We start from the raw sequence: 15923 nt of genomic DNA on the forward strand, positions 1-15923 counted from the left end.
GTATTCCTATCATCATCACCAACATCCTGTGAGCAAATAGTTTTTAAAAGTTGGGGCTGTAAATTTCCATTTTCTCTCCACTGATTGTTTGTTAGGGTGAAGAGAGTGGGAAGCGTGTTGGTGTGTGTCCACCCATTTATACTGACCCCTGATCGCCCACAGGCTGGACTGGCTGTTTATAATACAGATTTTCTAGCATTTGCACCTAGCTTGACGCAAGGAAATCTGGCTAGTCCGTGATGCAGCACAGTGTTGCTATGGCAGCAGACAGGAAGAGTATTTATTTATTTATTTAGAATTCAGAAAGCAGAGTGATTTGATTGCAAAGGCCTTATAGTCAAATTTGAAATTTTTTATAAGAATCTTTTTTGCAGCAATTTGGAGTCTACTGGCAATGTTGCCCTGTGACACGCTTCTGTGGCTCACCACAGCTACTCTCCAGATCTATTCCGTAAGAATCAATGATGCAGGCCAGGAATGTTACACCCTCCCAAGACAGGGTTGATGAGGGCTTCTTTGTGACAGTTAAAAATCCTGTTAGATTGTAGATGTGCCCGAATTCTGCTAAAACGAAAAACCGAGGCTGGGCTGTTCTGTGATTTAAATTGTACTGGAGTAGGCAGAGAATGCTATCGGTGACCTTAACTGGTGTGAGGTAATCAATCCTTGCCTTTGTATTTCTACACAGAAAGTTATTGTTCTTGAACATTATCACTGCATGATTCTTCATCAGTGGATCTTTAAGATTATTAGTAGCCTTTGGGGCAGGTGAGGGCACCACCACTGCCTTGGCCTGCTGAACAAGTGATAACTTTCAGCCTTCAACATGTATTAGAGTCTCTCTTGTTTCTATTTTGTTAACATTGCTATGATCATTGTAAAAAATATGAATTTCTAAAAGCTAAAAGGCCTCGGTCCATCTAGTGTGCTTTCAACCATCCCATAGTCACGATGATAATGGAGCTGTCTCTATCAATTAGTCTACAACAGACTCAGAAATGATGCAACAAAAACCTCAGTGGTGGACAGTGCTGGGGACAATAGACCCAAAATCACCTGTTCCTTCCAAGCATGCTACACTTAACACATGACAAGTATCAAATTATTCATATGCTGTATACCAAAATGTTCTTTGCTGAAGGAAATACATGGATGTCACATTTGAATGAATCAATATTGACTGCTTCTACTGTCTTCCTGGGGAGCCTGTTTCATAGATTGCTCACTGAAATATGACCCTGATCTTTACTGGAATGGGATTTCCAAGCAGGGGAATTGGTGGGGGGTAGAGTTCTAGTCCAAACCCTGTGGAGCTACAACTCCACTGCATGTGTTTTTTTCTTGCCACAGGATCGTCTCCCAAAAACCAGCTTGACTGACAGGTCTGTCTCCATGTTGGGGAGGGACTGCTACAGAAGAGGCTGTAGTCTCAGACTGGGAGTTTTCCTGCTGCTGTAGTAGAGATTGTGAGAGTTGGGGGAAGGGAGGTGGGTACAGCTTGGCTTGGATGGTTGAGGGTGATAGTGGGGGGGATGGAGGCACACTGGGAACAGAGTAGGTGGTCAGCAGGAGGTCAATGATCATGGTGGGGGGCCAGCTGATGATATTATAGGGGTGGTTCTGATCACTTGGAGGGATGTGGGTTCGCTGGGGCAGTTGTCATTCCTGATCCTCCTGGCCCACCAGCAGTGCTGGAAAGGCACTTAACTCATCCACACAGCATCCCTAGCCTCCCTTTAGTTCCTGGGGTTCCCGAGGTCCAAGAAACCCAGAGAGCCAGGGCTAAATCTGGAAGAAAGGTAAAATCTGAGTCTCATTAAAATCGTTAAATGAGTGAGTCACCCTCCTGGGAGGAGGTTGGTTGCCCATTTCCATCCAGCCTCAGTTAAAACACGAAGAGGGCAAGTTTGGGTTGGATTCGGGATTTGAAATTTTAACCCTTTTTTACAACTCATCCGACCCAAACTCACCCGTTCTTGGGTGTTAAAATTCCCCCCATTATTTTCAAAAATTAGTTTTGAATTTAGCCTGTCCTCCCCGTTCAAGCACAGACTGTCTCTATGTTTCTTTTAAATTGTTTTCTTTCATTACAAAAGTGTTGACTTTATTGCTTAGCTCAGAATCTAGTTGGGGGCCCGGGGGGGCTCGGTTGGTGGGGAGAGGAATCAGGTGGTCAGTGAGGGAGTGGGGGGGTTGGATGTCACTGGGCGGGTGGAATTGGGTGGTCAGTGAGGGGTGGGGGGGGCAGGTGGTCAGAGGAGTTGGTCAGTGGAAGGGCAGTGGGAAGGGTTGTTGAGGGCCTGGAGGGTAGTTGGGGTTTGGGGGTGTGGGGAGAGTCCTGTGGGGTGGGGGGGGAGGGGGGGGGGGTGGGGATGGGGGTGCGATCAGGGTGGGGGGGTAGTAGGGAGTCCCTGGGGAGTTGGGGCAGGGTCAGTGCTATAGTTACCCAGAAGTTAGAAGTGATTTCAATTCTTCTTTTTCTGAGTAACTATCACTGTAGGGCAGTTGGAACCACCTGAAGTTGACGATTTATATTGCATTTCTAGATGGTACCCATTGCAGGGCAATCGCCCAACAGGAGTTTGAATTACCTGGGCAATTGCTGTAAAATCCAACCCTAGGGACATCCGGGGGGGTTGCAGTGGCGTGGTTTTCCAGTGCGTCTTTGGGGTATCCATCAGATACACTGCCCTGGAGCCTGAAACTTATAGGACATATGTTCCATTTCTGAAACAATGGCGAATGTTAGCTGTAAATTCACTGCAGTCCTTTCCTGGAAGGATCTGCAACACCATTATCCTCATGGGACATGAGGAATTCTGTTATACATGAGGAAGAACCACCTTGGACAGGAATCCAACAAACTCACTGGCCATAACTCTAGATACAGAAACATTACTCCACTTAGCAACCAGGCCAAGATTTACATCTAGGAATAATACTGACAAATTGTTGAAGATATATTGAATATAGCAAATGGATTTCTTACCTCTTTGAGGTCCCAAGTTAGGTTTGCAACTTTATGTCCGGGTTCTGGCTGCCAAGCAGAAAATGGGACAGTTGTTTGCCTTGAGGACGAGGATGAGGTTGCGTTAGACAGCGTAGATGTTGTGGCCGGCTCCGGTTGCCATGGCAGTGTGGATTCCGTCCAGCTAGGGGCCAGAGTGCTTTGCAGAGGTTGATCGCAATTGTCACCCTGATAGCCTTCTTCACAAGCACAAATGTAGTGATCAGTGTAGCTGCTGCAGTTGCCATGGTGACAGGGATTGCTTGCACATTCATCTATTCGATCCTAGAAGCAAAAAGAATACAATTTTATCCATATTCATTTAGTCTGATGGAGTTAGATTGTTTTCCAACACAATGCCCCTTAACTTCTGAAAACCACTTGGATTGTACCATATGTATTAACTTCCCCTCGTCTCTCAAGTAACCTCTCACGATACGTACAGTGTTAGCTCTTAACAATGTGGGCAAGTGACATGTTCCCAGGCACCTTCAACACATTTCTATAGCTGTTCACCCAGAACCACTAGGAAGCACTTTTAGGAATAATTTTGTCTTTAGTTTTCAGTCTCTTTTTGAGAAGAGCCTCATCTTTGCTTGCTACCTCCCACTGTCAACACAGTTTGTGGTGCAGAGTCATCTGAAAGGGACTTTTAGTCATAGCTCTCTATGACGCAATGCCTTGGCATGTCAAAATACTGTTCCATCACACCATTCTAATGTGGAAAGAGAATAAGCTGAGGTGTTGAGGAAAGGGTTGAGACTATACCCAGTGTTGATCCAACCTTCTGTTAAGCAGATGGAGGTACACTATGTTAAAACATTGTGACATGAAGGTGGTGGGATAAGACAGTAATATGGTGAACTGTATTGTTAATCAATGCAATTTACTACAAATCAGCTAAACACCAGACCAGCCATACAATAATTGTTATACATAAATGGGCATAATGTGAGCCTGATTACTAGTATACCTGGGAATGGTCCAAAGTGATTCAACTGTGAGTAGTTTTTCACCTTACTTGTTTCAGGGAAATGTCTTACCTCATGGCATCCTCTCAGGTAAAGTTCACTGTATTACGATGTGATGGGATCAATGGTGTGAACCTGTGGTCCAGTGTGTTAATGTTCAGTGTGTGCCCATGTTCAGTGAATGTGTGTTCAAGTGCACTATACATTATAATTGAAGAATCAGGAGGACAAAAACACACGTGCTAAGAAAGTCAAGAGATAAGCAGAATTTCACAAGAGAATGCCTGGGGCCATCTCCCCTTGACCTTCAACTGCACCACAAGTAGCCCACCACCAATATCTTAGGTGTCAACATTGACGTGAAGCTTAACCATACAAGCTATATCAACACCATAGCTACAAGAGGAGGGTAGAGGCTCATTAGTCTGTAATAAATGTCTCCAATCAAACTCTTCCACCATCTACAAGGCTCGTGTCATGGGTGTGATGAGGTACTCAGCGCCAATCTAGATGGGCGCAGTCTCAACTTTCAGAGGCTTGATGTGATTCAGGTCAGAATATTTTGATTGATTGAGGTCACTGTTGCATACCTCAATATCCACATCCTATATCATCGGCACATTGTTACTGCAGTGAATGCAATCTACAGAATGTACTGCAGCAACTCACCAAGGTAACCGTGACACCTCACCTTCCCCCCGCAATCTCCACCGCCGGGAAGAACATAGGCAATAATGTTTTGGGAACACCATCATCTCCAAGTTGACCTCTGGATCCCACACCATTCTGACATGCACATATATTGCCATTCCTTCATTGTTGTTGGTTTGATAGCCTAATATTTCCCACCGAACAACATTGAGAGCAAATAATGATCAGAACTGTTCGAGAATGGCTCAAGAAAAAGGCCATGACTACTTCTCAGGGCTACTCGAATTGGCTAACATAGGTGTCCTGCTACCATATTCCTCATGATAAGAACTCCCTTTGGCCTCCTTCTGTGTTGTGAATCTACAAAAGATGAATAAATACCCAGTAAAGAATAAAATTGACAGTTGTAAGGACAAGTATGAACTGAGATAAGCAAATAGCTCATCAAATTTGTAGCAGGCTCAAGTTGCCACAGGATGGACATCCAAAATCCGGTTGCCTGAGAAACAAAATTATCCAAAAATCGGACGTTTTCGAAAATATTTCATTGATATTCAGTTAAATGAAATTATTGTCCAAATATTTAGACAATCCGGCTAGGCAGTATAGTTCTCGGGGCATGGCAGGCTAGTCATTGGCTTTGCTGCTTTGTTTACAGTGGTGTGCAAATCTAGTTCCCACACTCCAAGTCTACCCGATCGGCCCTCGACCCCACCCAACCCCTCCCAGCCTGAAACACCTGACCCAGCCCGAAGCACCTGACCTCTGCCCATGCACCATGAGTTCTGTTATTGTCCCCATGTCACTCAGACGCTCTGGTGTTTATTGTGATTTCCTGAGATGATTGTGATTTCCCGTGTCTTTTGCCACCGCAGTCATGTCAAAAAGGCTGGTGTCCAAGATGGTTCAAGGGGGTAAGAATATTTCCAATTCAATATTATGCTAACAAGAGAGCATGGATAACCAGGCAAATTGATTTGGACTGATTTGAGAACTTTGTTCCCAGGGCTCTTGCTCATTTTAAGTCAGTTGGTGCTTAGGAACTTAGTGCAAAAAGGGAACAAAAGTGAAATAATACAAGTATAAACAGCTTTGCTCTACTTGTATTGATGCAGGCTGAGTACTATGCTTTTCAAATTAGTGGTTAATACTCCCAGTTCTGTTACCTGCTAATATTAAATATTTTCTCACACATGTGCTCTAACCAATCACATTTAACATTAAAGTCCAAGGTTATAGAAAGCCCGTCTCCATTTGGAGAATGCACAGCACCGTGACTAAAATATACTATTTTCTGCTTCTATTATTTATGGGTAATATGATAATGCTTGTAGCTGCCTTGAGGGGGATACAAGCCCGTACCTTATTTATCAATTACTACAGACCGAGTTCTGTTATTAAATGCCACTCACTTTTTGATAAGACTGATGAACTTGTGAGCTATCATTTTAACCTCAAATATCTAACAGATGACACTCCCAAGCAAAAATAATTTTATTCAGGTATCAGGTCCAGGCTAACTAGCACTTAATTATTTTTTTTTTTGCTTTTGTTCTTTGCCATTCTCTTGCTTTCTCGGTCTTCCCTTAAATATTTTGTGCTCTTATTCTCCACCTTAGTTTCTCTCACTATATCTCTTTTGGAGTCTTACACACTCACTCTCCAGTGTTTTGTGCCCTCCTTCCTCCCATTATTTCTGGTCTATTCTTTCTCCCTGCCTCACACAATCTTTTCAGGTTTGATTACAGGTTCAATTAGAGCCGACGAATATTGGTGGTGAAGCAAGGTCACACTAACATGGTTACCATGGCGCAAGATAGCATTTATAATAGCTGAATAAAATAGTCACGATTCTGATTATTGAACAGTGAGATAAAACCAACAGCCCATTTCACTTGCAGTAACTTGCCAGTGATTGCAGAATGTTGGTGAACTAAGCTTCATTAGGAAGAGTCACTTTAACAAAGCAAGGTCATTGTGTGTGATTCTGCTGCCGTCTCTGCCGTGTAACTGATATTGCTGTGGCAACCATCACGTGGGTGTGGAGCTATATCACCTCCAAGTAATCTCTGAGTTAACGCTGCACTTTCAAAAGGGAAGTCTGACAAATAAAATTGGCCTTTTTTTAAAATTAAAAACCACAGTTGAAATCCGTCTGTAATAAATCACAAGTTTGCGTTATGTTGTTTCAGATATTGTGAACCCACTTTTTAAAGCAGTGACTCCACCAGATAATGCCTGTCACGAAGCTCTGAAATGCATTTTAAATCTCTGAGCATTATAATTCCAACAAGGAATCAAGTCCTTTACAGGATTTAAATGCATGCCGTGCGATTTTAGGATGAATATTAAATTTAATCTTTCAAAACGATGGTCTTTTTGAATCATATCTCTACCGCTATTAGAATTTGAGGTCTATTCCAAAATATCCATTCATAAAACTATTATATTCATAGCTACATGAATATCTCCCACCTCAGGCACATCCTCTTTCAATATTTCATGACTCACTCAGCTCAGGCCAGATTTGAGCAATCTATGCCAGAAAGTGCATGTGCATAGGGACCTCATTGCTCCTTAATATAATATAAAAGCAAAATAGGGCAGATGCTGGTAACCTGAAATAGAAATGGAAAATACTGGAAAAACTCAGCAGGTCTGGCAGCATCTGTGGAGAGAGAAACAGAGTTAACGTTTCGAGTCCGTATGACTATTCTTCGGAGCTTTAAACTTAACTCATTATTCCCTGTCTTGGCTAATTGTATCAACAAAGTGCTTGCAGACCTCATGTCTGTCACAGCCTGGGGTCCAGTATCTCCCCCACTCTCAATGTCTCTGCAAGGTCTCTTCCCTGCTCTCCCTCCATTCTCTCCTGGATCTTTTTGTTTGTAACTATCTGTCTTTTGTAATTCATAATGTTGTAATCAAAATTTGTCAGCTATTTATACAATCTATTGAGTATTTATATAATTTATATTTGTTCATCTACTGGGTGTTTACATAACAATTTATGTAATTCATATGATCAGTATTGAAAAGGGATTTATTTCCAGTTGATCATCACATCTTTCAAATCTGATTGGTCCACGCTAACCATGCATTCTTAAATGGTACCAATCACCACACCCCTGGCTCAACCATCACTCTACGGCCAAGCACACGCCTTGCATCTTGTCCCCAGTCTTCCTGCTCCCTTCATGCCTCAACCTGTATCCCAGGCATTAGCCTGTCCATGCTCTGTAAATTTAAACCCCTTCAGACCCCAGGCTCACAGCCCGTTTTTTCTTTCCATCACATGGATTCATAGGGCAGCATTTTCCTGTCGGCAAGCAGGCCCCGCCACCCACCCCCCCCACTCGCCGATGGGAAAATGAAGCGCGGTGACATCAAGCGGAAGTCCCGACATCACCATACGTCATTCAGATATTCAGTTCAGCGGGCGTGCATTCGAGTCGGCTGCGCACCCGCCGAGCTGTCATAGGCCTATTAAGGCCTGTTAAAAAGTAATTAACTGAGCTGCCCACGGGTGGGATGAGGTTTCATGATGGGTTTATTGTTTAAATAAAAATTTTTGAAATAAATAACGGACATGTCCCAGCTCATGCGACAGTTTCACATGAGGGGGCATGTCCTTAAATTTTTTTTTCCTACCTTTATTCAAATTTCCATAACTTAAACAAATCTTCCTGAGGCACCTCTGTGCCTCAGGGAGATCTCTGCACTCTTTCATGCTCATGCCCGATCAGTTTTGTGCCCACACCCCCTGAACAACCTCCCCAGTGGGGTGAAACATCTGGCCCTAGAATCACATCCTTCTACAGCACAGAAGGAGGCCATTCGGCCCACTCTGTCTGTGCTGGCTCTCTGAAAGAGCAATTCGCCTGGTGCCACAGCCCCACTTTATCCCCGTAGCCCTGCAAACTTTTCCTTTTCAGCCTCAATCTTTAATTCAATTTCCTTGTGCAAAGACAAACAAGTTGACACATTTAAGTGCTCTGGTCAGCCCATAACTTTTGATATTGCATTCCATTCTGCTCACCAAGGCACAGGGTTATATTGAAACACAAGAAACATTGCAGACAAGAGACACAAGGCTGATTAAAGCTTGTTAAATATTGTAGATTTTAATACTGGAGGGATCTTAAGCATTATGGCTTTGAAAGAAAGTGCATTGAGGTATCTAAAGTAATGGAACAGGTAAATCCTGAACATTACTGCAAATTAATTGAGCGAGTGTAACAAAGGGTTCTTTCAACAAGGAAATTGAGTGTAACAAAGGGTTCTTTCAACAAGGAAATTTAGGACCAATGTCAGGAAACTTCATCGCAAGGGCCTGGATTTTCATCCTCAAGGTAGCAGACGTCAGGAAAATTACCAGCTCAGCCCACCCAGCTTGGGAGAAAGTGCCTGCAGAGGCGGGACCATCATTTTCAGGAGTGGGGAGAGTTGGGGAGGTGGGGGGGTGCTGGGGGGTTATGTGGGCTGAAGGCTGGCCAGCTAACCTGGGGCAAGTTTGGAAGCAGCCACAGGGGCTGCCGGATGCGGAGACGGGCTGTTTATAAGGCCCACCTCAGTGCAGGCTTTGTCCCAGTTGAAATAAAAACACAAAGGCCCTCCAGCCCTCAACCCCTCACACCCCCTCACCCTCCAAACACTCCCCATGCTTCATCCATGCCACCTCATGCCCTTCCACCCACACCCATCATGCCTCCATGACAAGCTCTGCTCTTCCACCCACTTCCCATGGTCCCTCATGCCCCCCTACCCCCATGTCAAGCTATGGCACTTCCGTGCTCATTGACCCACTATACACTGCATAGTACCAATGAACCCTATAGGGACAGTAGTATATCTAAAAAATCTTTTAAAAACATAGTTAATTCATAACTTTCTACTCTGATAAATGTTGAAAAATGTAATTTCACTTTGAAGGTAATAGAAGGCCCTTTAAAGTAACAATATCAAAAACTGCAAACCCTTAAAGCCACTTAACCTTATGCAAATAAACTTCGTGAAATTGACAGCAGAGATCAGAGAGCTTGACCGATCAATCAAGCAATGTTTTCTCTGGGGCACAGCTGTTTCAACAAAAGTAATAGATGTTTGGAATCCTGGAATCGGGACCTGCCTGCCATTTCTAAAGGGCTCTCGAGTCATCCCGGCATGGTGAAAATCCAGGCTGCAGCGGGATAAATGTATGGAACAGACTCCAGATACAGCAAAACCTTGAAGAAGAGAAAAACCATGGAAGCTATTTACCAACAAGTAGATGTGACAATGGGGGTGGAGGGAACTTTAGGGTCTATCTGTGTGGATGGGCCAAATGGACTTCCTCATCCATATATATTTTATGATGTTATGATCCCAGCTGATGTTATTACTGGGCAAGTCAGTTCCCAGGGTGGAACCCAGCTTGATAGATCCTAACTTTTATTTTTTGTTTAGATAGGTGGAGAGTGGCTACTGAACAGAGTCACAGGAATCAGCTGATGAACTTTTAACAAAAGAATAAAACATTTATTAAGAAAAAATTAACTATATTACAATACCCTTTCACCCACAACTATACCTTTACAGATATGTACATATTTGTAAGAAACATAGAAACAGGGAAAAATAGAAGCAGAAATAGGTCATTCAGCCCTTCGAGCCTGTTCTGCCATTCAATATGATCATGGCTGATCCTCTATCTTCATGCCATACTCCCGCTCTTTTCCCATACCACTTGATGCCTTTAGAGTTTAGAAATCTATCTATTTCCTTCTTAAATATATTCTCTTGGATGCCTTCCACAAGGGTCCACCTCCAGGATTTTGAACTCTTCTTCCAGTGTTCCTCTCCCCGGATCACCATGTGTATTCAAGCTTCCTTTCACGCACTCTCTCACACTGCCTCAACTGTGCCAACAGAATACCACTGCTTCACATGCCCATAGTAAAGAGTTACAGACCTTCGCCTGTCCCCCTGACTTTTCTGGCTTCTTGCCTGCCCATATCACTTTAAATCTGCTTCCTGCAGATTTCTCCCTTTAAGCGTGAAGCTTGGAGCCTCCCTCTATGCTCCTTACTTTCACTTCCACAGAACAGGACCTTTTCCAGATTCCTGTCCTTGTCCTTTGACTATACGGTCCTCTTGGGACCTTTCCTGTTCCACGCCCCTGGATTTGGGGACTTTCTTCTTTAGTTTCTGGAACCTGCTTGAAGAGAGCTAAATTTTTAAAATCCTGAAATTGGACTGATTTCATTTAACTCAAAAAATGAACAGACTTATTGAATAAGTTATCAGAGTAGACAGTTTGAAGCAAGTAGTAGAAATGGGTTTAAGGGGAAATTTCTATTGAGAAATAATAGGATGTTAATCAACAGGGCACTTGGATTCGGGAGTGAAGGCACCACAGCAATTGCAATGTGCTCCAGAACCAGGAAGACCAAAATCAGCCACAATTGGGTGGCACCATCACATCTCAACACACAGCTTGCCCATTGACAAAATGACTTTCAGTCCACTTGTCTCGCTGGCAATGACCTGATGGTAAAAGCTGGTAGGGAAGAATTTGGATTGTCAACAGATGATGGGGTCTCAATAGGGATAATGCGGAGTTTGGGGGTGGTTGGTGGGGGTGGGGGGGGGGGCGGTGTGTGTGGGTGGGAACTCCTGCTCCTTCGGACTCCACAAAAACATTTTTCAAATTTAAGCAAAGACCTTTATTTTAGTGGTAATCACCAGGTCTTAAGCCCTGCTCCCACTTCACTTTAATATTAAATTTCAGTGAAGGGGTCCAAAACAAGCATTCAACCGATCATTTACATACGTAAAGGGCCTAAAGCTCATTTTGGGAAGCTATTGAGAATGCCTGAAAAATTGGCCAACCCAATATTGGGTTCGATGTTTTTCAGGCGTTCTTTGGGCACAGGTTGTTGGTCCCTGAAATTGGCCCACGTTGCACTTGTATTATGTCCATAAAAGAGACAAAATGATGTCCAATTTCTACCCAAATATTGTGGTTAACATCCTATTATTTCTCAATAGAAATTTCCCCTTAAACCCATTTCTATTATTTGCTTCAATGGGTTAGTCTGTTAACTTATTCAATAAGTCTGTTCATTTTTTGAGTTAAATGAAATTGGTCCAATTTCAGGATTTTAAATATTGTGAAGTATAGTGGGAAGGCAGGGGGGTGGCACTGAATTATTCAAAAAGGGGCAAGTTTGTTGAACTTTACTGTGTTCTTAAACATTCTTCGTTTTTCCCAAGGGAGAGTCCGGAGCTCCCAGGAAGGAACTGTTCCTCACAAGGAATGTGATTCACAGTTTGTCTCTGACTTGTTCTGCTTATGGCTGCTGCTCCCAACTGGGAACACAGAATTACCCTTAAAACCTTCACAAATACTGAAAAGAGTTATCTACAATTATTAACATTATCATAAGTGTACAGAGCATTTTCAACTTACGCATTCCCACAAAGCATGCTCCAAAAACATTAGTTTTCTTATATATTTTCTTTTCTGCTCCACCTTTATCTGGTTTTCCTCCAGCCTCAGCTATTCTTCCATCTTAAACTGGGATTAGCTACTTCCATTTAATCAATTCTTTTTACTACTGAACTCGGTCTTCCTCTTCATAACTTCTGCCCTGTAATAACTATTTTTCTTTACTTTGCATGAGCTTCGTTATTTTTCAATCTCTCACACTGCATTTATTGCTCCTATGTTAGCAACAACTCACAGCATACAGCTGCAACACATCAGGTTATTTATGAACAACACATTAGATACAGCTCCGTGATTGTCCACAGGCCTGTAGAGACACTGGTAGAGACAACCGTCGGGGGGTTTGGGAGGGAGTGGGTGCGCAGCCGATTGCCGCCCATGATCGGTCGTGCACCGCCGTTTTACGTGGGCGGGCCAATTAAGGCCCGCTCAGCGTGACACGCAGCTAGAGGCGCTGAGCGCTTACTGTGCGGGCGGGGGGAGGAGGCTGAGTCGGGCCCTGCGCTCTTTCGTGCATGCACAGGAAAGAGCGCAGAAATCTCCCTGAGGCACAGCGCTGCCTCAGGGAGATCAGTTTGAGTTTCCAAAATTTTAATAAAGAAAAAAACAATTTAGGACATGTGCCCTCAGGTGAAAGTGTCACATGAGCTGGGACATATCTATGAATTTTAATGATAATCTTTATTTCACTTATGTATCATTCATGAAACCTCATCCCACCAGTGGATGAGGTTTCATGAAAAATGCAAAGGCCGGCTGGGCTCTTCACCTGCCCTCCGCCAACCTTAAGGTTGGACAGGCAGCTATGTTAAGTGGTTTAATTAGTTTTTAAATGGCCTTAATAGGCCTTTGACAGTTCGATGGGCACACAGCTGATTCCAGTGTGCGCCTGCCGAACTGAAAATCGGAATGACCCTTGGTGACGGCGGGATGCACGCCTGTCGTCACTATGCGTCATTTTACGCATCGGCGAGCTGGCCCTACCCCCGCTTGCCAAGCCAAAGATTCTGCCCACTGATCAGAAGAAAAGTAGGACATCAGTTCACATGATACTATTTTTACTTTGGGAGTTGAACCATTTTAATTTAAATCTATAGACATTTCATGAACAATTTCTTGACCCCCCCACTCCCCCCATAACCACAAACTCCACAGAAGGATTAGGAGAGGTGTCTAAATTTCCAATTTTGAAAGAAAATTTCCTGCATTGGAATGCTGTTATTTGAAAACCATTCCTGCATGTAATATTCAATTCCCCAAAAACATATAGCTACACCATTCACAACTCTTAGCTAGGCGAATTACTCGAAATCAATGAATTTCATTTGGGAGGCCAGCCTTTCATTAATTTACACCGAGTTATTCACTTCCATAGGTTAAGGAGGAGGTGGTCAGTCAAAAAACAGAGTAGAAGAAGTAGTTCTAAGTAAGACAAGGACATTATGTACTCATCTTTTTTAAGCTAATTGCCAGTGCACCACTTGTAATACTTTGATCACTGTGACCTCTTCTAAATGGTAACATTTTAAAAATGAAATAACACATCTACACAAGTATATTAAGATTCTAAATGAAACTCCAGCAATGTGATGGAACAGCAAGTATTGCCAGGAGTCCTTAGTGTATTGTCCTTCTTTGAAGGACTTTACAAAAATAGCTGAAGAAGATCTTGAAAATGTCATAAAAGTAGGACAATTTAATGTTAAAGAATTATACTGGGTTAATGGAAGGATAAGGACAGATAATAGAAAGACCTTGTATTAATGGTGATCATTGACATTTATCGATGTTTATCATTGAACTCTTGGTGAAATTCTGAATTTGGTCATTTCAGGCTTTTGTGTTTTTTGGGATAATTAACATAAGGAATGCTTATGTTAAGAAATGGTCCCTAAGGAACAAGAGTAGGCTATTCAGCCCTTAGGCCTCTATTAAATAACGGCTGATCTGTGTCTCAACTCCATTTGATGCTTATCCATTGATACAGTTACCCAATGAATGTCTGTCTATTTCAGCAATGAAAATTTCATTTGATCCAGAATCCACAGCTTTCTGAGGAAGAAAAATTCGAGATTTCCCCTACCCAGGAAACCCCACTATCTGAAAAATCCTGCCCAAAGTCTTGATTTTAAAACTCTCATCCTTGTTTTCAAATTCTTCCATGTTCTTGCCCCTCCCTTTTTCTTTAATCCCCACTAGTCCCTCAAGGTTCTGAGATGTCTTTGTTCGTCCAATTCTGGCCTCTTGAGCATCTCCAAATTAAATTGCTCCATCATTGGTGATCGCGCCTTCATTTGCCTCGGCTCCAAGCTCTGGAACACCCTCCCTACACTTACCCACCTCTCTAACCTCATTTTCCTCCTTTAAGACACTCTTTAAATCCTATTTCTTTAAACAAGCTTTTGGCCATCCATCCTAATATTTCCTTATATGGCCCAGTGTCATGTTTTGTTTGATAATTCTCCTGCAAAGCACCTTGGAATGTTTTATTAAGTTAAAGGTGCTATGCAGTTGTCGTAAAGTGCTTTCAGTTCAAGTGTAGCACAGGGAAGCTGTAAATCAAAATCTCAATAAAGGGGAAGCTTTCTTCTGCCTTTCTTTGTTATGGCAAAATGATGTGTATACGTATAAAGAACAGGTCTTCCATTTCACTACACCTAATACACAGAGGAAATCTCCAAATGTGCCTTAAAGCCAATTTTAGATGACTGCTCTCAACACCAATGTGATATTCCATTTTCTTCTTGGCCACCTCTCTGGAGTTGTTCAATTTCTACTACATTACGATCAATGTTGTGTTGTAGCCATAGGGCTCACTGGCAACTGAGCTAAGGGCACCTTCAATTAATTATTCTGGTCTAGATTCAAACACGCAATTAAATGTTAAAGAAATGTTCAAATGTTACCTAATTCCTAACAATTGTAATTAAATAAATTGCGCAAATTAAAGATTTTGTTTATATACCCTCTTTAGCCCATAGATGATCAAAGTCAGTTCATATAAATCATTTTTTATATCCTTCTATATAACGGGGGGCCTTACTCACTCAAATATAGAATGGGATATTGGTAATGTAAAGGGAAGAGAGAGGCAAGCGTTCCTAGATTGTGTGCAGGAGAATTTTCTACAGCAGTATGTTTCTAGCCCAATAAGAAAGGAGGCACTACTAGACCTGGTTCTTGGAAATGAGGTGGGCCAAGTAGATCAAGTGTCAGTGGGGGAACATTTAGGAGACAGTGATCATTGTATCATAAGGTTTAGGATGATGGTAAGAAAGGACAATGGACAATCCAGAGTAAGGATACTTAACTGGGGAGAACCAACTTCAATGGGGCGAGCCTGGAGATAGACTGGGACCAAAGGTTGGAGGGAAAAACTGTAACCTTCAAAGGAGAAATGGTTCAGGCACAGTCAAGGTATATTCCATCGAAAGGGAAAGGTAGGGCAAAAAAATGCAGAGCTCCCTGGATGAAAAAGGAGATAGAAATTAAGATAAAGAAGAAAAAGTGTGCTTATGACAGGTGTCAAGTAGAAAATACAATTGAGAACAAAGCTGAATACAGAAGGTTCAGAAGGGAGGTGAAAAAGCAAATAAGGGAAACAAAGAGAGATTGAGAAAAGACATAAAGGTAAATCCCATAGTTCTCTATAGGCAGATAAATAGTAAAAGGGTGGTCAAAGGAGGAGTAAGGCCGATTAGGGACCTAAAAGGGAATTTACACATCGAGGCAGGAGGTATGGCTGAGGTGTTAAATGAATACTTTGCATCTGTCTTTGCCAAGGAAGCAGATGCTACCCAGGCCA

The 15923-nt window shown here is 42.6% G+C and overlaps 1 protein-coding gene across 1 annotated transcript in view; it reads right to left on the reverse strand.

The window, feature by feature from the left end:
• Nucleotides 1-15923, reverse strand: part of dner (delta/notch-like EGF repeat containing) — a 297241-nt gene that overhangs the window by 184648 nt on the left and 96670 nt on the right. Inside the window, exon 2 of the mRNA XM_041182998.1 lies at nt 2990-3292. Within this exon, the coding sequence (XP_041038932.1) occupies nt 2990-3292 (303 nt within the window). The remainder of the gene's footprint in view (nt 1-2989; nt 3293-15923) is intronic.

Source organism: Carcharodon carcharias, chromosome 2, assembly GCF_017639515.1.
Source record: "Carcharodon carcharias isolate sCarCar2 chromosome 2, sCarCar2.pri, whole genome shotgun sequence".
In the NCBI taxonomy this organism is placed as follows: Eukaryota; Metazoa; Chordata; class Chondrichthyes; order Lamniformes; family Lamnidae; genus Carcharodon; species Carcharodon carcharias.